At 46.7% G+C, this 24598-nt stretch overlaps 1 protein-coding gene across 5 annotated transcripts in view; it reads left to right on the forward strand.

The window, feature by feature from the left end:
* LRRFIP2 (LRR binding FLII interacting protein 2) overlaps positions 1–23872 on the forward strand; it is a 105236-nt gene extending 81364 nt beyond the window's left edge. For 2 of the 5 annotated variants that reach the window (XM_027859361.1, XM_027859362.1), the window contains 9 exons: positions 5119–5289; positions 6873–6965; positions 12283–12384; positions 12561–12693; positions 14158–14207; positions 15235–15355; positions 21470–21549; positions 22322–22426; positions 23569–23872. In XM_027859361.1, coding sequence (XP_027715162.1) covers positions 5119–5289; positions 6873–6965; positions 12283–12384; positions 12561–12693; positions 14158–14207; positions 15235–15355; positions 21470–21549; positions 22322–22426; positions 23569–23679 — 966 coding nt within the window. In that variant the 3' untranslated portion in view covers positions 23680–23872. Of the gene's footprint in view, positions 1–5118; positions 5290–6872; positions 6966–8465; positions 8559–12282; positions 12385–12560; positions 12694–14157; positions 14208–15234; positions 15356–21469; positions 21550–22321; positions 22427–23568 lie in introns of all 5 variants that reach the window. The other 3 variants (XM_027859363.1, XM_027859365.1, XM_027859360.1) reach the window with 2 other exon arrangements.
* The last annotated feature ends 726 nt before the right edge of the window (positions 23873–24598 follow it).

Raw genomic sequence — 24598 nt, forward strand, 5'->3', positions numbered from 1 at the left:
CAGGAAGAGGCCAGCTTCTGAATGGCTTTCAAGCCCACTGGGATTTTCATGGACTTTGATCCCAAGAAGAAGGCGGCCAGGAAAACATAAAACAACTACCAGCCCATAGGCACACTCCCCCATTTATATAAAGTCATCGTCGACCTCGTCTATACACACACAGAAGGGATGTAACAGCAGACGTAACCCTGTTCAGTGGGCTAATAAACACCAGGCAGGACATAATGGTGTGCTTACCAGAGGTCTTTGCCACTGTGATGTCCCTCGCCTAGAGTGAGGAAGGACTCCCTTTGGGTGGTGATGTTCTCCCGAAGGTCCTCTTTGTGGATGACATTGTTGATTGCCAGCACTCAAAGGTTGGCTTGTCTGTCTACATAGGAAAGACCCATTAGGTGAAACCTACCTGCTGTCCAGATTTCTGCGTAGGTCTGAATGGATACCTCATAAGCGTGTCCTGGACAAGCGGGACACACGTGCAGGGATCTGGAAATGGTGGAGTGCCTTTATTGACCCCTGAACTTCCCAGAACAGCCAAAGTCATCCCAGTTTGACACGTGTCTTACTTAATAGTATTTTATTTTTTCCAATTACACGAAAAGATAGTTTTCAACATTCTCTTTTATAAGATTTGGAGTTCAAATTTTTTCTCTCTCCCTCACCGCCTCAAGATGGCAAGCAATCTGATATAGGTTCTACATGTACAATTATATTAAACATATTTCCACATTAGTCATGTTGACACTTGTGTCCAGAGATTATCTGGCTCTCCCTTCAACTTAGGCTAGACTGTGTCATCATCATGGTCTTCCTAGTTGTGACTGCTCCTCTCCTCTCATCCTCTTCTTCCTCTCCTTCCTCTCCTTCCGGACTATGGTTCTTACCCCCAGGTTTGTCATTGTGTTTCTCTCTTTACCAGCTCCACTTTACTGATCTCCAAGTATGATAGCTTTATAAATTCCAAGTTGATGGTTGCCATATTAATGTCTCCAGGCATTAGCTCTTTCTAGCGTTCCCGTCAGATGCTCTTAGCTGCTTGCTGGACGTTTAATAAGAACTGCCACAGAAGCGCTGAGGCACTTTCAAGTTTGCTGAGGGTCCTACGTACATTCTCATTTAAGCCTGACAACCACCCCATGAGAGGAGGTGGTATGAGTGATCTTTCTGTTGCCACACAGCTAGTCAGCATCAGAGGCAGGATTCAAAGCCATCTTCTGGACTCGGAAGTGCAGTGCTCCATCCACTCTGCCAGGCTCTGTGGGGTGTGTGTGCGTGCATGCACGCACGTGCCGCTGTGGTGACATTTCTCTAGTTGAGCTTGGCCCAGCAACATCTGGAAATGAACAGAATGAATGTTAAAAGCAAACTCCTCATCTCTTTCCCAACCCCAGACTTGTTCTCCCTTCTCACCTGAGTTTCTTTTAATGGTGCTGCCATTCTCCTCATACTGCCCAGGCTCACAGTTTCCTTCCTTCATTCCCCTCCCTCCATTCAGTTATTCCTCCAGATCTTTCTGTTACTCCTTCAACCTCTGTCATATTCCTTCCTCGCTAGTTCTTCTGACACCAGCCTGGTCTCAGCCCTTGTGACTTCAGCCTTGCCCGGTGGCCTCTAACCTCCTACCTTCCTGCCTCTCTTATGTCTCTGCCAGCATGTGGACAAAGTGCTGGCACAGAGTGCTGTATGCTGTACATTACGTATGGCTGTACGCAGATACGCTAGTATCTGGATTTAACTTCAGAGTCAAGTGCCCGGAAGAATACTGAGCAAGCACAGAGAGCATGGAACACATCGATGGAAGAATTAGAAGCAGCACTCAGACTCAGACGCACTTCTGAGGTGTGTGTGGGAACATCAGATGGGGACGACTCAGAACTGAGCTGCAGATGCATTAATTAAAAGTTGACAGTAACTGGGCCGTTACGTAAACTTGAAACAATCAGAACTGGCTAGAAATGTCTGTATCCCTGTAACATCATAAGTAAGAAAGAAAGAAAAATCAGTCCTCTAGCTGTCATTTGTTTTTTAAATATATTTTGTTTTTTCTCAATTATATGTTAAAACAATTTTTAAACATTTTTTGAAAAAAGTTTTGAGTTTCCTCCCTCCTTCTCTTTCTTCTCCTCTTGCTGAGATGGTAAGCGATCCACTATAGTTTCTACATATGCAATCATGTAAAACACTTTCATGTAAGTCAAGAAGACTGGAAAAAGAAAGAAAGAGAAGAATGGCATTCTTCGGTCTGTGTTCAGATGGTATCAATTCTTTCTCTGGCAGTGGATCATATGCTTCATCATTTGTCCTTTGGGATTGTCTTGGGTCATTAGTCATTCAGAGTTCATTGTACAATATTGCTGTTACTCTGTACAACATTCTCCTGGTTCTATTCATTTCCCTTTGCATCAGTTCATATAAGTCTTTCCAGGTTTTTCTGAAATCATCCCGCTTGTCATTTCTTATAGCACAATGATATTCCATCACCAGGTGGAAAAGATGAATTGTAACTCCAATCATATACCACACAATCATATACAACAACTTGTTCAGCCATTCCCCAGTTGATGGGCATCCTCTCGATTTCCAGTTCTTAGCCACCACAGAAAGAGCTGCTATAAATATTTTTGTACAAATAGATCCTTTCCCCCTTTCTTTGATCTCTTTGGGATATAGACTCAGCCATTATATTCCAGCTACCATTTTAAAGAGAAATTGGAATAGATGTCTTTACATCATTATGAAATAGCCTTCTCTTTATTATTAGAGTTATTATGACACATTAGTTTATATCACAGCACTCCACTCTCTCCTCTCTGTATGGCAGGGGCAAAGTGACCCCGTAGGGTGTGAGATCGTGAACCTAGACAGGTACTGAGAGTGCATGGAACCTCCTCCCTCCCTCATCTTATAGATTTTGGTGAGATTGAGTTGTAATGAGCCATTTTTTCTTATACTTTTGATAAAGAATATCCCTTTGGATGTATCAAGGAAAGGACACCAGGAAGAAAACTCTATTCTATGGTAGTACCTGCCATGGACCCCCATTTTTTTAGGTATTGATTTTGAATGTGCTTGCTAGCCCAGCCTGCGCTCATACGTTTTATTCCCTGCTCTAGTAACTGGTTCCTGACCATGATCTGAAGGCTTTTTACCCTTAAAGTTGTCTGTGGACAGATTGTGATTTTTCTACTGTTGATGGCAGTATAATTCTCAGCTATATTATCAGTTATCTTTATTTAGTCCTTAGCTTTAGTAGGAAAAATGCTCCCAAGTAAAAATTTTACCTAAAACAGGAAGTATAACTTTGGATACAGAGAGATTTAAATGTAAAGTTTTCATTATTTTAAAGGAAGTCATATTTTTACTAGTATTGCTTATTTATTTAGAAACTTCTCATTGACAGTTAGAAATAGTTATTAGCAGACAAGGTCATACAATTTAGAGAGACTAACATAACAGAAAATTCTTTTGTGTCCTTTTCAATTTATTTATTTATTTATTTATTTATTGTTAGTTTTTGGCATTCACTTTTATAAGATTTTGAGTTCTAAATTTTCCCACCTCCCCCTCCCCAAGACGGCATGCAATCTGATATAGACTATACATGTACAGTCATATTAAACATATTTCCACATTAGTCGTGTTGTGAAAGAAGAATCGGAACAAAAGGGATAAACCATGAGAAAGGAGAAAAGGAAAAAAAGAGAGAGAGAAAATAGTATGCTTCAGTCTGCATTCAGACTTCCTAGTTCTTTCTCTGGATGTGGATGGGGATAGCATTTTCCATCATTGAGTCTTTTGGAGTTGTCTTAGATCCTTGCATTGCTGAGAAGAACTAAGTTTATCAGAGTCTTTTGGAGTTGTCTTAGATCCTTGCATTGCTGAGAAGAACTAAGTCTATCAGAGTTGGTCACGTCACAGTGTTGCTGTTACTGTGTACAACGTTCTCCTGATTCTGCTCACTTCACTCAGCATCAGTTCATATAAATCTTTCCAGGTTTTTCTGAAGTCCTCCTGCTCATTGTTTCTCGTGGCACAATTTCATCACATTTGTATACCACAACTTGTTCAGCCATTCCCCCATTGATGGGTATCCCCTCAGTTTCCAATTCTTTGCCACCACAGAAAGAGCTGCTATAAATATTTTTGTGTATGTGGGTCCTTTTCATTTTTTTATGCTGTCTTTGGGATATAGCCCTAGAAGTGCTGTTGCTGGGTCAAAGTGGTTTTGTAGCCCTTTGGGCATAATTCCAAATTGCTCTCCAAAATGGTTGGGTCAGTTCACAACTCCATCAACAATGTATTAGTGTTTCAATTTTCCCACATCTTCTCCAGCATTTATCATTTTCCTGTTTTGTCATGTTAGCTAATCTGATAGGTGTGATGTGATACCTCAGAGTTGTTCTAATTTGCATTTCTCTAATCAATAGTGATTTCATTACTATAGATGGCTTTAATTTCTTCATCCAAAAACTGCCCATACCAGAAAATTCTTTTTTTAAATGAATTTATTTTGATTTATCAGCAATCACTTCCATAAGCTTTTTAAGTTTTAAATTTTTCTCCCTCTCCCTCCCCACCTCCCTGCTCAAGACAGCGCGCAATCCATACCAGAAAATTCTTAAGAAAATATTAAGGATACAGGTCAAATTCCAAGAGAGTTAGGAATTTACCGTGATGAGAGAGTCCTGCCTGCTTGTTACTAAAACTTTTGAAGTTAATAAACACTGCTGGCAATGTGAGTGCACTTCATTCTACAGATCATGCATACTGATGTCCACATTGCTCCCTACAAGGTCAGAATCTGCCCTGTGGTTAGAAGAGGATGGCCCTGTCTTTGGCCATCACAGGTCCCCCCTAGACAATTACTGACTTGTTGAGGGCTATTTTTCTATCTGTAAAACCTCAGGAATGACTTCAGGTTTCACTGAAGTGTGTGTGTGTGTGTGTGTGTGTGTGTGTGTTACTAAACGAGTGAGCCCCTAAAATGCCTGTCTTCTGCAAGAACGTTGGTCTTGTACAAATCTTTGTGGTGTTTCCCATCACCCCAGCCCGGGGTCTGTGGCGGCCACAGGAGCCTGCCCTGCCCGGCCTTGAGTTCTATCCTTTTTGCCTTCCCCTAAGGACTCTCTGGCGGCTGTGGAGGAGAAATACAAGAAAGCCATGGTTTCCAATGCCCAACTCGACAACGAGAAGAATAATTTGATCTACCAGGTGGACACGCTAAAAGACGTGCTGGAGGGACAGGAAGAGCAGATGGCGGAGTTCTACCGTGAGAATGAGGAGAAATCCAAGGTAAGACCTCATGCTCCGGCATCCAGAGCTTTACCGTGCTCGCTTTTTAACCCTGGCCTCTCGACCCAGGGTCACTGATCTGATTGTTGGAAGCCTCGGAGGGCGCCATTTGATCATTAGTCCTGGTTTTTCAGCGACTGGGATCATTCCACAATATTCTAAGGGTCCTGACCTGATGAATTCAGTTTTTTTCTATAAACTCTGTGGTTAGTTATTTTTTTTCTTTTCTTTTCTTTTTTTTTTTTTTTTTTACCTCTGGGTAGTTTGATGACAGAGCTAAGCAGCATCCCACTTGGTTAGAGGAGACCATTATCTGAGACTAATGAGGGGCTGGAGGTTGGTAAGAGGTTTGGATTTCTGAGTTTGTAACCTATGAATGGAATGATTAAAAAGTACAGAAGAGAAGTAATCCAACATGTGTGGACCTAACATTGCTGGAAATCCATGGCCTGCTTTCATTTAAGTGTTAAAGAAGCAGGGTGTCCCCCTGAGTGTCTGTTAAATTCCTCTTGAAAAGAATTGAAGGGACCTCTCATGAGACATATGGAAGGGTTGTTCCCCAGTCCCCTCTGTGTGGCCAGGGTGGCTCCCTCAGGCCACAATAAGTCACCCACATTTATAGTACTAGCATTCAGAGGTCCTGAATGCTTTGAGCACAATGCTTCAGGAGCATGGCCGGGTAAGTGGCATGGTCCTTATTTTACAGATGAGGAAACTGAGCCTTAAGGAGAGGAAAGGACTTGCCCGGATTTCCCAGCTTGGGAGTGGCAGTCTCCGGGCCATGGCTCCTTCTGCCGGGCTGGACAACGTTGCTGCCCAGTCGCAATGTTAAGGATAGTGAATTGTCCTGGGCCATTAGAAGCAGGAAAAGTTGGTGTTTTGGGAAAAACACACGAGAAAGTCGTGTAGTATCCTGTTGGGAGGCCTCTTCTAGAGTATGAATCCTATGCTGCCCAGTGACATTGGGGCTTTACAGATGAGCTGTGCTCCTGGCCCCCTTGCCTCAGTAGAATTGTTCACTTCCTCATTTTGAGTTTTAAAGTGAGAAGAATACTCAGACATTGTCCAATTAGCACGTGTTTTAAGTCCTAAACTAAAGCAAGTGTCTGCTTTTTATTTAATCCCATTTTCCAAAGCTAATTTGGAAGTCCTGACTTTGCCTGGAGACCTGTGTCATCCCCTAAGAAGCAGTGGCCCAGGCAGGGGACATTTTCTCTTTGCATTCATAGCCCTTCAGACAGCATCATTCTGAGCTTTCTTGTTCCGGGGGTCTTGCCCCATTTGTTAGCACCTTCACATCCAGGGCCTTGTGCATGCGTGCATGCACACGTGGGCACGCACAGAGCAGCAGCAGCAAGTGTGAGGGGAAGGAACCCACTGTGCTGCTCCTCCTCCAAGTTGTCTTTTTTCCCAGGTTGATTTCAGTGGGGTGTCCTTATTCCTCAGCCTGCTTTGAGGGTCAGGAAGCTTAAGTCACCGCTACGTTAACGTTTCATAACCATTCAAAGGACCGACAGCGGCGGTGGCCCCGGGTCCGTGGTTTTCCCAGGTGGGTGAGCGGGATGGTGTCTGTGTGCCCACAGGAGCTGGAACGGCAGAAGCACCTGTGCGCTGTGCTGCAGCACAAGATGGAGATGCTGAAGGAGGGGCTGCGGCAGCGGGACGAGCTCATCGAGGTAGGGGCGGGGCCGGTGGCCGGGGAGGGCGGGGCTGGACTCCTGCCTCGGCCCAGAAGGGAGACACAAAGAAGGTTCTCATCCAGAAGCAGGCTCCTTCTCCTCCTCAGTTAGCTTTCTTTTGGCCTTCCTCTTGGTTTTCCCTCCTTTCCTAAAGAGAGTAGTGGCTTTGTCAGTTTGGCGTGATGCTCAGGCTGCCTGTCAGACTCATCTTTCTGGGTCGTTCACGGTGTTTGCTGCTGAGACGCCTGCTTCCTTGTAGCCCCTCGAGGGCTACTCCCTCTAGTCCACTTAGACAGAAGCCCCTCTCAGAGACTTTCCTGTGGGGCCATGGCAGGCCGATGCCCCCCACTCTGCTCACCCTGAGAAAGTCATTCTTCTTTCTGTCATGTCCAGAGCGCCTTTGAAGCCCGTGGCTTGAAAGGTGTGTGAGCTGTGACAAGTTCCGCACTTGTTTTGGCTTTTTCTTTATAGAGTTATCGTTTTCTTCGTGCCCGGGCACCCTATCATGACAGTGTAATGTAGCTGAATCTTTCTCTTCTGGTCTGTTCTTGGAGATCAGGTGTGGGTACAGGCAGGTAGGGAGCACAGGTGGCATAGAGAGGTAGGAGAAGAAAACAAACGCATTGGGAGAAGGCCGGTGGGTGAGCAGAGGGTAGCAGGAGGTACCCAGAAATTCCCCCGAAGACCAAGGGCTGTGCTGTGGAGTGGGGAGAGTAGAACAGGGCCGCGTTCTAATTTTTACATTTTCTTGCCTGGACGTTGAATTCAGGTTCTTAATGAACACTGATTGTAATGGCTCCTGCTGATTTACTGATTTGTGTTACTCGCAGGAAGATAGCATGCCATGTTCTCCAGGAAGGTGGGAAAGTGTCTGGTCAGTGGGGAAGTGTATTCAAGGGTCTGTTTTACTGTCTAGATGAGAGGAGACCGTGGAAGTCTGGCCCTTCCACAGTCCAAAACAAGGCCTTGTGCTTCTGTCTTTGATTGCTGATTTTCTCTCCTCAAGAAGGGCCCAGCCTTCTGGAAGTTGACATCCTAGAGCCCTCTGTGCCATGCAGGCCAGCATCAGGAGACTACACCTGGAGAGGGGGCATGGGTGTGAGGGGCTCTGCTGTCCCCCTGCCACAGCTGTGTGGTTCCAGCAGTTCTCTGGGCTCCTTTGTTTTGAAGAAGTCATGGGATCACAGCCTTGGCCCATCTTTGCTCTTGGGCCTCTGGCCCTTTTTTTGAGACATACAGACTAATTAGTGTGTGATAATGGACGGAGCTCAGTGCTTGGAGCTTGCTGGGGTCGAATCTCATTCCTTTCAGTAGCTGGGTGATCTTGGGCGGATCGCCTTGGCTTAGGCGCCCGCCCACCTTCCCCTCTGCAAGGCAGCCCCCCCTGCTCTGCGCATCTTTCCCTCCATCACCTGGCGGTTCCTTTTCTCCCCTGGTTTTCTCATCCACTCGCCTCCTGTTTTCTTTCTGCTTCTTGGTTATTTCTTTTCCCTGCAGGAGAAGCGATGCATGCAGCAGAGAGTAGACACCATAACCAAAGAGTTGTTTGACCTCCAGGAGACACTTATTTGGAAAGATAAAAAAATTGGGGTATGAGAAGAAATTGGGCTTTGGGGAAAGTGCGCTGATTTGGAACAGACCGATATGGGTTAGTTTTTCCACCGCCCCCCCCCCCCAATGTTTACTGTGATCGTATCTGTATATTTGGTCAACATCGAATGGGAACCAATGGGGAAATCAGGAGACCTGTCCCTCTCCCTGCCCCCACAAGGAGCCCCTCTCCATTCAGAAGAACCACTTAGCAGATAGCACTTCAGGCAGGCTCAGAGCCCCCTGATAATCCACCTGAGTGGCAGGGCAGGAGGCCCAGCTGGCCCTGGCCTTGAGAAGCAAGCTGTGGCTCTGTCCATTTAAATACAGACCCAGAGGGGAGTCTGGCGCTCTTGTGGCCAAAGGATTCACAAAGAAACAAGGCAGAAGAATGGGAAGCATTTAACATCCCGTAAATCCTTTGGCTTCTCACAACTGAAGGCAGATCTGAAGCCTCAGTTTTACTGTAAGAGGAACTGAAAGGTTTGATTTTTACCTTTGACACTTATTAGCATTTAGGTAGGTTTTTTCCTGCCCAGTTTTATCAGGGGCCATGTCAGAACTGAAAGGATCTTGGCACCTAAACCATTCAGTCAGTGGAAAACGAAAACTTTCTCAGGCAGGTTTTGGCGCTTCCGTGGGCTGCGGCTGCTGGTGTCTTAACATGGCACCTGTCCAGAAGGGACCCCTTTGTTAGAGAGCTTTACTGTGACGGCAGAATCAGGACCCATGGCACCTGCATTCCTAAACTAGAGTGATCTGGGCAAGCTGCTGTCTTCTCTAACAATCAAGATTAACTAATGGATTTTCTTAACCCAAGGGGAATTTTTGTGCTGAAGGGCATGGGGGGGGTCCTGCTTACATGAAAGAAGCAATAAATCCCCTTGACAAGACATCGTTTCAGTCTTTGAATTTAGTTGCTTAGTGAGTATAATATGCCCATTTTCTGTCCATGGGCCAAACTTCAGTGTTGGTCTGGCTGTCTGTTCGGATTTCCCCTCCGCCTCCTTCACCTGGCTCTGTGCTGCAGAAACCATGTGAAGGCCGCCCACTCTACCTGCCCAATGAGAGCTTTGGTCATGCTCTTTGAGAAAAAGTTTTTGCCTCCATGTGGGAAGGCTTCTCCAGGGCTTGACTGTCCTTTTAGAAAACCTTGTGCAGGCTGACTTCTGCCAGCTTTATAATAATAGTTTGATGTTGGGGAAAGGGGATTAGACTGCAAGAAGTATGTGATTGTATTTTAAAAATAATCAGATTTAAAAAACAATTATTTTCTTGCAAATACTAGGTCGGTGATGGTGATGGTCAGTGTAATCTGTGTGTCAGGGCAGTTTCAATTCACTTGATTCCATCATGAAGTATTTTAAGAGATTTCAGACTTCCTGGTGAAATGCTTGGATATCATGGATGTCTTTTTATACTCCCATCTACAATTATGGGAAGAGGAAAGTGAAAGTCCATTCAGAAAAAAACCAAAGCAAACACCCCCCACCCCAGTGGGACAAAGCTTTCCTGCCATTTCTGGTTCCATATCGGTCTGGTCCTGAATAATCCTGCATGAAGACAGCCTTTGTTTAGGAGTTGTTTCGGTAAAGCATGTTGTTGGCTTAGCCACCGTTGTCCTGTTTATAGAATTGCATGTTCTGCATGACGCTGAGCACATAGATATTATCAGCTGAGGCCAGGATTGTGGGTGACATTTCAGTAGATGTGGAAATCTACTTGTGCATATCATTGTGAAATCTGTTGAGATGGTGCCCTCTTCAAGTCACCAACTAACAAAAGTTTGCTTAGTGCCTGTTGTATGCAAGGCGCTGGGAAGACTTGCGTGAGAGAGTGTGGGCCTTGCCCTCAGGGACCCTGCTTTCTCCTCATCCCAAAATTCACAGACTCACATTTGGAGGCTATTGATGTTTAAGAGTGTCAGTGTTTGTGTAATTCTGAGCACTAATGACTACTTTGGTGAACGCTTGGATGTGTGAGAAAGCCAGAAGGAAGGCTTCCCTGAGGACAAGAACTGCCCTGGAATGCGTCCTCATCCATCATCTCTCCCAGTGCTCTGCTGATGCTAAATGGCCATGGAGCTGTTAGCTGAGGAACTGGCCCATTTCTTCTGTCAGTGTGCTGGCAGTGAAGAAATCTGGTCTGGTAGCCTTACTCTTGGCCATCCTCCAACCTTCCTTCATGAGAAAGATGCAGGAGACTTCACATAGGTGAGAGGTTCAACCCATGTGGCTTTTTGGTGCTGATACCCTTAGCCAGAAATTTCCTTGGTAAGAGTGAGTCCCTGCCAGGAATGCTGGACTCAGATGCATTTGAAAGAGTTCAGGTTGTTTTGATTATACACAGGGGATGAATTTTAATATTTCAGATTTATATCAGCCTTAAGGAAAGCTGGGAGGTCAAGGGTGGCAACTTCTTGGTGGGTGATGATAAGAACACAGCACTTGGGGTCAGAAGGTGGGCCCCAGGTACTTCTCTGGGCCTGTCTCTTACCTGTGATGCCAGGCTCCTTGGGCCTGCCCTGCCTTCCTCAGGAGGCTCTGGTGAGGACCCCACCAGGGCACCCCCTCTCGGGCACCACAGAAAAGGGCGGCCGGGCCGGCCACGATTCTGCAGTAGCTTAGTCGTGCTGTGGGGCCTGTTCTCAGCTTGGCGTTGCCGAGGGAGGCACTATAAACTGGTGGGAAGCAGTGGTCTTATAATTTTTTCATATGAATTTTGTAGTTATATTAGAAAAATTAATACTGATTTGCTTATTTTATTGGACAAAGTTAATTAAATTCCACAAACACCTCTACGTGGCTGCCATGTCCTCAACACTGGAGACCAGCTGAGAAACAAAAGAGCCCCGCTCTTGAGGAACTGAAGTCTAGTAGGGGAGGAGAGCATGTGCCCAGGTCACTATAATACAAGTTAAAATAGTTAAGCCACTAACGAGAGGCCCTGTTGGAGCAGGGGCCGCCTGTGGGAGCATTTCCAGTTCTACCAGTTTCATGTGTCGCTGGGGGAAGTTTGTGATCTCCTGTCATAGGAGGATGACAGCCGTCAGCAGAAACAACAGATTTTTAGGTTGCTTTAATCAAACTGATGTTTGGTGATCTTTTTTGATTAAATCAAGCAAATGTGTATTTGATTTTTTAAATAATGATGACAGTAAGTACCATATAGGACCTGCTATGCACCAGGCTCTGTGCTAAGCACTTTACAAATATTCCTCCCAACAACCCTGGGAGGTAGGTGCTGTTATTATCCCCATGTTATAGATGAGGATGCTGAGACAGCCCACACAGCTAGAAAGTGTCTGAGGCTGGATTTGAACTCGTGTCTTCCTGACTCCAAGCCTATGCTCTCTCTGTTTTACTACTTAGCTGCCTCAATTTAATCTGACTTGCGACACCCCACCTCACTCCCCCCCCAAAAAAATTTGAGACTTTTAATTAAGTCAACCAGAAAAACTTAATGGGTTATGTATCTAATTCCGTCTTCCCCTTCCTCTTCCTGTTTATCCATAGTCTGGAAGAGGAAGGTGAGCGTCCATGCTCAGTGCTTAAGTGTGTGTGAGCATGTTCTCAGCAGCGAGCTCATGCATGAGCACCTGTCCTTCTAAGAGTGGTGATCCCTCTGGCTTTCTGTCCCCTCGCTCGGCTGGGCTTTGGGAGGTCTGCACCTCTGCTGTCTGTCACACTCTCTCTTCTTTCCCTGCGGCTCTGCCCCACCCTAGGCCCTAGAGAGGCAGAAAGAGTCCTTTGACTGCATTAGGAATGAGCGAGATGCGCTCAGAGAGCAGTTGACCGAGCTGAAGGAAACCCTGGAGACAGGAGAGGTAGGTGAGCAGTCGTCCCCCCAGCACTCCCTGAGGGGGCCAGGGGCTCGAGAGCCACCTCCATGCCTGACTGGCCCTCGCACGCGTCCAGGCTGGGGTCTCCATTGGGCGGCTGTGTCACCAAACATTGGATTTCCTTGTGTGTTCTCATTTGTGATGGTTTTTTTGTCTTTCAGAAGCATGGTTTAGTTATAATCCCCGATGGCACTCCAAATGGGGATGTCAGTCATGAGCCTGTGGTGGGCGCCATCACCGTGGTATCTCAGGAAGCAGCTCAGGTCTTGGAATCCGCAGGGGAGGGGCCCCTAGGTAAGAGTGAGCCCAAATGCCACTGGGAGTCGGGTCTCCGCTGCCTGCTCATGGGTTTGTGGGGTCTGTGGCTCTTCCGGACCACGGCCCGGAATGGAATCAGAAAGGTGCTTGACCGTGTCTCAGAGAAGATGGTCCAGGGCCTGTGTCTGAATGATGTACAAGTGGGAAGCTGAACACAAGTGGGTTAGGCGTCCACACAGTTTTTGGAAAAGAGTGAGCAAAGGGCGTGCTGTCTGTAGGAGCAGCAGGAGCCTTGCCCCGTGCGTTTGAGACTTCCTCCTCAGCAGAGTATTTCACTTCTCTGTGCCTGTTGCAGATGTTTTAATTTTTTTATTAATCTTTTGATCCCAGATAAGCTCTTCTAAGTATGAAGCGATCATAATTGATAGGACTGAGGCCCATCTGCCCAGAGTAGGATATCTAAAAGGGAATATCGACACAGACTAACACAGAGCGCAAAGAGATTCCCTCATTCATTTTTTTCAAAGAAGTTCTGAGTTTCTTTTAGGAGTCTTCATAGGGGAACAAGAGATGCTTGGCAGGGACCGTGGTAGGTGGGAGGTGCAGCCAGGTAAAATTAATTGAAGGGAGCCTTTGACCACAGTTGCATGATTAGACAGAAGAGTAGTGATCAGCCACAAATTAGAACCATGTAGGAGTAGGTAAGGAGGGAAAAGAGGCCGCTGTGCAGGTCTGATACTTTGTAGGAAAGATGCCCTGGGCACGATGCCCGCTGGCCAAGGGTCACCAGGCTGCTGTCACCAAAGAGGAGTTTGGATTTTGGCACGCCTGTGGCTGGCATGGACAGCCTGTGGCAGGGGCCAGTCAGGCACCGGGGAACAGTTCTTGCTAGCCCTCTGCCTCCTGTCTTGTTCTTCCCAGTATTCTGGGGCACGAGCGAGCATCTGGTTGGTGGGCGGGATGCCCTGCAACTTCCATGCCGGTCAGATGAGGGGGGCTGGACCCGACCTCTGAAGGCCCCCTCACACTGCTCCTATTCCCTGCTGCCCGTGGCACTGTTGCTTACCCCCAGTGAGAGGCCCCAGGCTCTCGTGTGTCTGATTCCAACTGAGGTTTTAGAGCCTGTTTCCTTTGGAAATTGGCAGCACTGGGGTTATTGGGTTAACCTTCTTCCTTCTGATGAGGCAATACCAGTTTTAAATGGGCACTTTTATATTTTCTGTTGGCTTTAAAATGAAAAATCCCTGACCTTAGGATTCTGCTGGGTCTTAGGGAAGTTCTGTCTGTGGTGTGGAAATAGGAGCGAAGATTTGATAAGTGCTTGGCGTCTTTCATAAATAGACTTTTTATTTCTTTTTGTATTCCCACTGTTTCTTTAAATGTGCTCAAGAGGGTGTGTTGTAATTAGCCGTGAATTCTAAGCATTATCATTTACTAAAAAATAATTCAAATAATTAAAATTTCACCTTCTTTCTTTCTTGTTTTTTTGGTTTGTCTTAGATGTAAGGCTACGAAAACTTGCTGGAGAAAAAGAAGAGCTGCTGTCCCAGGTAAAGACCAAGTCCTTTCTGTTGTCTAAATGGCACAGATGTATGATAAGGAGAGGAAAGTGTCCTGGGGCCCAGGTTCAGAGCTCAGCTCCACCAAACTTGGACTTGTGTGACCCAAGGTCACAAGTCCCTAGAACCCCTGAGGCCTTTGTCTCCCCATTGTCTAAGGTGGGGGTTGGGCCAGATCCCCCAAGGGCCTGTATTGCAGAACATCTCTACTGTTCCTGGACTATGAAGTTGGGAAAATAAAGCAAGGCGGTATTTTCTTTGGATGGTCATGGCTTTCCTCTTTAATTTCCCTTCTAAGATTAATCAGAAATGGGCATCTTTTTTCCTGTCTGTACTTTGTAAGACAGGCTTAGCCATCCCCGCTGCAAACTCGTTGGCCCTGAGCAGTGTGCCCTGGGCCTCTTCAGGAGCTCCCTCTCCCAGACAGGGTGGCGGGGGCAGCCCTCCCTGGGTCGGGCTCTCAGGCTTACACACACTCACAAAGATGCTCAAAAAGGCGGCTTGCATTGAGAGAGGTTGCATAGGTCTTCATTCATCTCGGAGTCTGGGCTTTAGGCACTTAAAAAGTCCCCGAGTCGTGTGTCCAGGAGCTGGATCCACCACTGTTAAATTTATGATGAGTGAGGAAGCCAGTCCCAGAGCCAGCCTGGAACCACTCTGAGCATCTGCTGCCAGACGCGCCTTCTGAGGAGGGGCTTCCGGCCGAGCTCAGCAGCGTGTCTCGCTGTGAAGGTGCTGTTGAGGTGGAGAACATTTATGATTAGAACACCCACATCAGCCCTAAAAATGAAGACAGGTCTTTTTTTTAACTGGCTCCCCTCCCTTCAGAAAGGACACAGATTGTAACGTGAGGCGGCTTTGCCTTTTGGAGAAGATGCTCTGGGTGCTTCTTGGCCAGGCTGTGTGCTTTGCACCCTGCCCCTCGGCCCAGCCCTCCCAGAGCCAGCCTGGTGGTTTGCATAGAAAGCTCGGTGGCGGCGTGCTCTTGTATTATGATGTCTGTCTGTCCTGATTTCAGATCAAAAAGCTGAAGCTGCAGCTGGAAGAAGAAAGACAGAAGTGCTCCCGGCATGACGGCATGTTTGGAGACCCTGGGGGACTGGAGAACGGCTCAGACCTGCAGTTCATTGAGATGCAGAGTACGTATCAGACCAGAGTTGGCATGGGGCGGGATAGTCCACCTCAGAGCGGCCTGCGTCCCTCCCTCTCGTGTGTCCAGATGGACGTCATGGGGCATCCGCAGGCTCTTTCTCCACTGGATCTCCCGGGTGTGTTGTTAGGGTTTTCATTCATGAGGCCCTCAGCGCAGGGTGAGCTGCAGAGGGGCCGTCAGGAGCTTCTCATCAGCCCTAGGAAAGCCTGCAAGTTGAGTTCTCCTTGGGAAGGGCTCTGTTGGAGGCCTGTCCAGTCCCACCTCTCAGGAGTCCACAGGGCTCTTCCCTAATTGAATGGCTTTTCATCATCAGTTTACAGTAGGCACAGTGGTGCCTGTATTCCTTTTGAAGGTGGTGGTGGCTGAAGGAGGTAGTCAGGGAAAGCCGGCCCATTTCCTTCTTTTGATTTTATTAAAGATTCCCCTCCCTATGTTGAGGTGAGAAACTAGAGCAGAGATGGGGAACCTGCGGCCTCGAGGCCACATGTGGCCTTTTAGGTCCTTGGGTGCAGCCTTTTGACTGAGTCCAGTTTTTCAGAACAAATTCTTTTATGAAGATTTCGATTCAGTCCAAGGGCCACCCTTGAGCACTTAGAGGGCCACATGTGGTCTCAAGGCTGCAGGTTCCCTACGCCTGACCTAAACCCATGTACATGCACACCAACATACCTAGATATACCCCCCTCTCTCCCTCCCCCTGGTGGTGGTGGGGAATTTTACCTCATCCAGCCTCTAGGTAGTCCCTCACTTGGCTCCCCATTTCTGTCCTCTGGAGTCAGTCAGGACAAGGGTGGTCTTCCTTCTCTTCCATGACAGCCCTGGCCAAGATGGTGGAGTAAAAGCAGTGACTTGCTTGAGCTCTCCCCCAAACCCCTCCAAATACCTGTAAAAAATGGCTCTAAACAAATTCAAGAGCAGCAGAACCCACAAAAAGACAGAGTGAAATAAAATTTCCAACCCAAGAAAACCCGGATGGTTGATTGGAAAGATCTATTGTGCCGGGCTGGGAGAGGAGCACAATTCAGTGTGGGCTGTGCAGGCAAAGAACAGGCCTCAGTGAACCTGGAGCAGTCCTTAGGGTATTGAATCAAGGGAAGCTGTGGTGGTTTCCAGACTTCTCAACCCACATATACCAAAGAAAACTTAGACGGTCAGTAGGAAAGGTCTGTCTGACCACAGTGAGAGAGGGCCTCGATCTGGCCTCAGTTCTGGCATAGCCCTGAGGCGGCGGCTGCTTCTGGAGCTCCTGGCCCACAGATTGAGGGGAATTGGGTGGCTGATCAGAAGGAGATTGCAGGGATCTCTCTGCTGGTGCAAGATTCTCTTGCTTTTTGCCTGTGCTTGGATCTGGGTCACAGTTCTGGGTGGCAGTCCTGGGGTGAGGAGGAGCCCTGGCGAGGTGGAGTTTGTGGTGGTGGTAGAGAGGGAATCCTCCTCACAGTTCCAAGGCAGAAAAGAGTGCTTGTGGTCACTCATGGACCAGAGCCTAGGCCAGGAAAAGAGTAAACACCTCGCCCTTGATCATACCACCTTGGAAGAACTGAAAACTTACTGGTCCCTAGAAGTATCTCTGAAAACAGCTGCACAAAACCCCCAAAGCTTGGGACAGTACATTCTCCATACTGGAAGCAGACCCCTACCTTAACAAAGAGTTTAAAACTTAAGTAATTGACTGGGATCATGAGCAAACTATGCAAAAAAAAAGTCAGACCATAGAATCTTACTTTGTTGACAAAGAAGATCAAAACATATAACCAGAAGACAAAGTCAAAAGCTCCTACATCCAAAGCCTCCGAGAAAAATATGATTTGGTTGTAGGCCATGGAAGAGCTCAAAAAGGATTTTGAGAAGCAAGTAAGAGAAGTAGAGGAAAAACTGGGAAGAGAAATGAGAGTGATGCAAGAAAATCATGAAAAACAAGTCAACAGCTTGCTAAAGGAGACCTCAAAAATACTGAAGAAAATAACACCTTAAAAAATAGCCTAACCCAAATCTCAAAAGAGGTCCAAAAAGCTAATGAGGAGAAGAATGCCTTCAAAAGCAAAATTGACCAAATGGAAAAGGAAGTCCAAAAGCTCACTGAAGAAAATATTTCCTTAAAAATTAGAATGGAGCAAGTGGAAGTTAGTGACTTTATGAGAAATCAAGAAATTGTAAAACAAAACCAAAAGAATGAAAAAATAGAAGACAGTGTGAAATATCTCACTGGAAAAACAACTGACCTGGAAAATAGATCCAAGGAGGGAGAATTTTAAAATTATTAGACTACCTGAAAGCCATGATAAAAAAAAAAAAAAGAGCCTAGACATCATCTTTCAAGAAATTATCAAGGAAAACTCCATGACAGCCCTTCCCACACAGGGACAACTGTCACAACCCCCCAGGACCCTGGTTGCCCTTCAGCCTCTCAGTGACCTTACATGATAGTACACAGAGCAGAACCCTGCTGTGGTCTGAGCAGGGCAGAATATTGCAGGATGCCCCTCTGCCTGTCCCAGGAAGCCTGACCTCTTACCCGCTTGGCTGTCATGTCACACATTGAACTTCAGAGGCCACAAAAATCCTCAGATAGGGTTCTTTTCTTAAAAATTATATATTTTTCTTTTTTTATTAATTTAATTTTAGTTTTCAACAATCACTTCCATACACTTTTGAATTTTAAATTTTTCTCCCCCTCCCTCCCCAAGACAGTGTGCACTCTGATATAGGCTCTCTGTGTACATTTCTATTAAACATATTTTCACATTGGTAATGTTATAAAGAAGAATTAGAACCAATAGGAGGAACCATGAGAAAGAGGAAACAAAACAAAACAGAAGAAAAAAAAAGAGCAAATAGCATGCTTCAGTCTGCATTCAAACCCCATAATTCGTTCTTTGGATATGGATAGCATTTTCCATCATGAGACTTTTGGATATGTCTTAGATCCTTGCATTGCTGAGAAGGGCTAAGTCTATCAAAGTTAGTCATCACACCACATGGCTGTTACTGTGTACAGCATTCTCCTGGTTCTGCTCCCTTCACTTAATGTTAATCCATACAAGTCTTTCCATGTTTTTCTGAAGGCTACCTGTTCATCATTTCTTATAGCACAGTAGTATTCCATCATATTCATATACCACAACTTGTTCAGCTATTCCCCAATTGATGAATTCTTTGCCACCACAAAAAGAGCTGCTATAAATATTTTTGTACATGTGGTTCCTTTTCCTATTTGTATGATCTCTTTGGGATACAGCCCAGAAAGTGCTATTGCTGGGTCTAAGGGTATACACGTTTTTTTTTAAATCAATATATTTTTCTTTTTTTTTTCTTTTTCTTTTTTTTATTAATTTATTTTGATTTATCAACAATCACTTCCATATGCTGTTGAGTTTAAAATTTTTCTCCCCCTTCCTCCCCACCACCCTCCCCAAGATGGTGCACAATCTGATATAGGCTATACATATACATTCCTATTAAACATATTTTCACATTAGTGATGCTGTAAGTAAAAATTAGAACCAATGGGAGGAACCACCAGAAAGAGGAAACAAAACTCAACAGAAGAGAAAAAAAATAGCAATTCAACTTCCATAGTTCTTTCTTTGGATGTGGATGGCATTTTCCATCATGAGGTCTTTGGAGATGTCTTAGATCCTTGTATTGCTGGGAAGGGTTAAATTTATCAATATTAGTCATCACACAACATGGCTATTATTGTGTACAATGCTCTCTTGGTTCTGCTCACTTCACTCAGCATCAGACCATACAAGTCCTTCCGGGTTTTTCTGAAGTCAGCCTGTTCATCATTTCTTTTAGCACAATAGTATTCCATTACGTTCATATACCACAACTTGCTCAGCCATTCCCCAGTTGATGGGCATCCTCTCAATTTCCAATTCTTTGCCACCACAGAAAGAGCTGCTATTAAATATTTTTGTACATGTGGGTCCTTTTCCTGTTTGTATGATCTCTCTGGGTTACAGCCTTAGAAGTGCTATTGCTGGGTCAAAGGGTATGCACATTTTTATAGCCCTTTGGGCATAGTTCCAAATTGCTCTCCAAAATGGTTGGATCATTTCATAATTCCACCAACAATGCATTAGTGTTCCAATTTTCCCACATCTTCTCCAACATTGATCATTTTCCTGTTTTGTCATGTTGGCCAATCTGATAGGTCTGATGTGGTACCTCAGAGTTGTTTTAATTTGCATTTCTCTAGTCAGTAGTGATTTAGAGCATTTTTTCATTACTATAGATGGCTTTAATTTCTGCATCTGAGAACTGCCTGATCGTATCCTTTGACGGTTTATCAATTGGGGAATGATTTGTATTCTTATAAGTTTGACTTAGTTCTCTATATATTTTAGAAATGAGGCCTTTATCAGAGAGACTGTTGGTAAAAATTCTTTCCCAGTTTTCTGCTTCCCTCCTAATCTTGCTTGCATTGGCTTTGTTTGTGCAAAAACTTTTGAATTTAACGTAATCAAAATTATCCATTTTGCATAAAGTTATATTTTTAACTGCCAGATGTTTGCTGATGTCAGGAAAATTATTATTTTATCTGAACATTCAGAAACACTTGAAATTCATTTGACTTGGAGAAGACCATAAAATTCAAAAAGGGAATAACCACCCCCAGAGCAGAGCAGTCCTTTGTCCTCAGAGGGATCTCTGAACTAGTAGCAGATAGTCCTTCCTAATCCCACAGAGGTCACCACAAAGGTCAATGTTTGTGTCTCTTCCTCCTCCTTTAACTAAGGCTTTCAGAGCGACCTGACATCATCTCTGGGGGCCAGGCCACAGGCTCAGACCCTGAGGCAGGACCTGGCCAGAGAAGTCTTTTAATCAGCCTCATTCAGCTCTTTGGTCGCCAGGCTTTACCACCACAACACTGCCTCCCCCCCATCTCACTTTAACAAGGCCCATCTTTTTAACCTAAGGCCCTTTAAACTTCATTTCATTGGATTTATGCCGGTGACTCAGCCTGCAGAGGTCCTCTCTCGTTCAGGTGCTGGCCCTTGCTCCCAGCTTTGTGTTCTCTTCAGAGTGGATAAGCGCATCTGTGCTGTTGTCCAAGTCATGACAAGTGTCTAAAAATCGAAGCTGGTTGTGGGGTTCCCTTGGCATCCAGGTCAGCTTCCTTGGACCCCTACCCCCTTTGGGCTCATCAAAACTTGTTTCACTTGTGTCTTAAGAACTGTATTTTTGAGGGTGTCCCTGGGCTGGATTGACCTGTAGTGACCCCTCAGGCCCCGGGTTGCTAGCTCTTCTTTGTCTGAACCCTTGGAAATTGGCCCACCACCCGCTGCTTTCCTTTTCAGTAGTGAGAATCAAATCCAGAATTAGAATTTCTTTAAAGAATGAAATGATCATTAAGATGAGTCAAAAATAATCATCTGTTTTGCTTTTGGGAGAGAGAACTCTCTCAGCCGGCTATCCAGAGACATGGCCCCAGGCTTGTGGTCTGTGCTCAGGAACATCAGGTCCACTGTGCTTGCGTGGATACCTGCCTCCTGAATCATTTCTCCCCAGAAATCTCCCCCCCCAACTCACACACAAGTACATGCACATGTACATGCACATGCACATGCACACGCACACCATCCTCTGCTTTATTCCTCTGCACCTTGCCATGGAGGCAAACACCACCTATGAAACTGGCCATTTTTAGCATGTGGGGTTGGAATCTTTCTTTGTGTGTATGTGAATCAAAGAAGGAGGTGGAGATGCCCTGGTTTTCTATTGTGGGCCGATAGAAGGTACCACCTACCACCATGCAGAGAGGGCTAGGCCTGAGTTCAAATTCGGCCTCAGGCACTTTCTAGCTGTAGAACCTGGGGCAAGTCACTTTGCCTTTGTCTGCCTCATCTGTAAAATGGCAATAATTACAGCCCTTCCCTCTCAGGGTTCTTTTGAAGACCGACTGAGCTAGTACATGAGAAGGCCTCAGCACAGTGCCCGGCACACAGTAGGTGCCTCATCAGTACTGCCCACAGCCCTGGGAGATAGTGAGCCTCTCTCTTGTGAGGTAGACCAGCCGGCTGCCTGCCCCCTGACTTGGCGGCTGATGCCTGCTTGGAGTGTTCAGAGTGCTCATTGTTGTCTTTCGTTCCAGGAGATGCCAACAGACAAATTAGTGAATACAAATTCAAGCTTTCAAAAGCAGAACAAGATATAGCGACCATGGAGCAAAATGTAAGTGCTTTCTGGATGTATTTCCTCCCCAGAATCCCATCATTTTGGATGCCATCTGTCCCAGCCTCCAGCGCAAGCCTGTGCCTTCCACGTCCCCCACGCCTCGTCCCTACGTGGCTCCCAGTCCTGACCCTCAGTTGAGCAGTTTCATCCCATTTGCTGTGGTCTGCTCTCAATCCTATAACCGTCAGGACTTTGCCCAGAGACCCTCCTCTGCTATACCAAATGTCTTCTTGGAAATGGACCACCCAATGCCCCTGAGCCCCTCAGTATTTGTCAGGATCAATTCCATGGCTGGTTATTAAAGCCAATAGGAGGATTCCAAACATAGTTTCTCCAATTAACAAGTGTTATGGGAAAAAAAAATCAAGAGCCTACTCAGTCCAAATGAAAATCCCTTGGGATACAAGTCTATGCTCTTACTCAAACTCTGTCTTCTTTGTCCCCTTGAGTGACGTTACCTCAGCCCCCAAGAGATGGATAAGCACAAAAGGTGAATGTGGGAGTGGCCCGGCCTCCTGAGGACCGTCCAGCTGGAATCCTGGGGGTGTGGGGTGCTTTAGATTTATAAATAGTGCCCTGTTTCCAATGCACTCATGAGTCACTGGTAGGGACTGTGGGCTTGATACATCACTCAGGTACTGGTTACATGATGTTTCCACCAGTGATTTCTCACCGTGCCAGTTGGTTCTGCCGCCAGCCACTTTCCATGGGGTGCAGGGTGGGGGGCATGCTGGGAGACAGCGGCTTCACAGGTGGTTCCTGCTTACAGATTGGGAGGCTGGAAGGGCAGGTGGCCAGGTACAAGAGTGCAGCTGAGAACGCGGAGAAAGTGGAGGACGAGCTCAAAGCGGACAAGAGGAAGCTTCAGCGTGAGGTACTTGCTTCAGAGATCCCGAGGGGTGGCGCCTGCATTTGAGGAGGCCCACGGGTCCAGATTCTGTGGTGTTCTGGGATGGTGGGAGGGGAGGGAGGGAGGGAGGGAGAGAGGAGGGGATGGAAGGGAGACAGAACGCTGATCATTCACATGATGACAAATGAGGTGGACATCTCACAGGTCATTTGGTCGAGTGCCCTGACCCTTGGCTGTTTGTGGGGTCAGCCTGATAGGCTGCAGTGGTCCCTCAGAATGGGCCAGTGTTGGTACACCTGACGAGGTGATGGCCCTGCCTTCCCCAGCATCAGCCTGGCCTGGGGAAGGCCAAAAGCCCAAGCAGAGCCCTTGGCCCCGTTTTCAGAGCCCTGAATGTTTTGTCATGCCCTCATGAAAGTTGCTCTTGTTGGCCAGATCCATTTATCCAGCCTGAATCCATCTCTCTCCTGACTTCCAGCCCTTCTTCGCCTGTTCCAGCTGGACGTGTCCGTCCAGAGGTCCCGTGGCATCTCTAGCTTAGCACTCCCCAAATGGAATTGGCTTCTCTTGAAAGCAGTGTTCTTCCCCAGACTCCCCTTTTCTGTTGAGTGTCCCCAGACCATTCCTGAAAGCTACATTCCCAGTCCTGGAGCCAGACCCTGCCCTTCCCACACCTCCCGTGACCAGTCAGGTGGCAAGCAGCACTCTTTTCTGCTGCCCCTCTACAGCTCTCGCACTGTCTCTTTCTCGGCCACGCATTCTTTTTACCTGTACTTGAGCAACAGTTCCCAGCTGGACTCAGGACTTTCTGAGCCTTCCCCTCCTCCTTGTTCTCCACAAATCCTCCTCCTGCCAAAATCGTCTTCCTGAAGCCAAGGGTGAATCAGGGAGCCGGGGCTCAAACACTGACTCGAGGCAGCCTTTCTGGAATCTTGCCCTCATGTGCCCCTCTCAGCCCTGATAAAGCCTTTAGAATCCCGTCATGGGCCCTCTTTGCTGGGGCTTTTTTTCCCCAACAGAGCTCTCCCGCTGCACTTGCAGAGGAGGGAACTCTTCCTCCTGCTTTCTCTCCTGGGGGGTGCTTGGCCTTTCCCACACCCACCAGAATCTAGGCATGGGTGGCTGGTGGCCCATGGGCGCCTGAGCGTTGCTGTTTCTTTGTACAGTTACGGACGGCCCTGGATAAGATTGAGGAGATGGAGATGACCAACAGTCACCTGGTTAAGAGGCTGGAGAAGATGAAGGCCAACCGGACGGCACTCCTGTCCCAGCAGTAGACTGCGGCCTCCTCACTTGGGACTCTGCCCGCCTGCGCCTCTCCCCGGGCGTGGGTGAACTCAGACTTTTCCCCACCATTGACGCAAACCGTTTGAATACCCCGCTGTCCAGTAGTATTTTTGTTTGTTGATTAAAGTGGCATCCTTTTACTGTGTAATTTATGAGAGAATGAAAGCGGTTTGAATCTGTGAATGAATTGGTTTTTATTAGCAGTTTGATTCTAGAGGAAGAGCTGGCCGACCCCTGTGATTTTTGACAGTCCTACGATCCCGGCTCCCTCCGCTCCCCCTCCTTGCCGCCCGAGGGCTTGGAGCACCTGCCGAAGCCCAGAGGAGGAGAGGAGGAGACAGTTCCTGCACCTGCTTCCCTGCGGACTTGCTTGAGACATCCTGCAACACAAGTGCCTTCTCCGTGGTGCAATTCAAACACATTAACCCTGAAAATCAAATAACGTTTATATTTTTAAGAGAGACGTGTGGGGCTAGGGGAATATGTTCAGTGAACTTTATATGTTTTAATGGAAACTTTTTTTTGTAAAATATTTAAATTTATATCAGAAAATGTTAAATGTATATAAACTTGCTTTATTGCATGGGTGATGGCACACCTACGGTCCTAGTTTGTTGTCACGGGATGTCCAAGGCCCGGTGCTCTGAAGAGTAGGGACAAGAAGCTGTACACTGTAAATTGTATTTCATCTGCTGCTTACTTTTGGGAGGAGAGCTGAGGAATCGTGGTGGGGAGGGAGGGATCTGGCAGGTGGGCTGGGCCAGGCAGGCAGGTATCTGGATGGAGATGCTATTAAACAGACACTTTCCGGACCACTGAGGGCTGTTGCTGAGTTCTTTTGAGCCCTGCCCGACCCACCCTACCCTCCTTCCTCAAACCTTTGGTCTTTTAGCTTACTGTCTTTATTAC

Source organism: Vombatus ursinus, unplaced genomic scaffold, assembly GCF_900497805.2.
Source record: "Vombatus ursinus unplaced genomic scaffold, bare-nosed wombat genome assembly UNPS02014166.1, whole genome shotgun sequence".
Lineage (NCBI taxonomy): Eukaryota > Metazoa > Chordata > Mammalia > Diprotodontia > Vombatidae > Vombatus > Vombatus ursinus.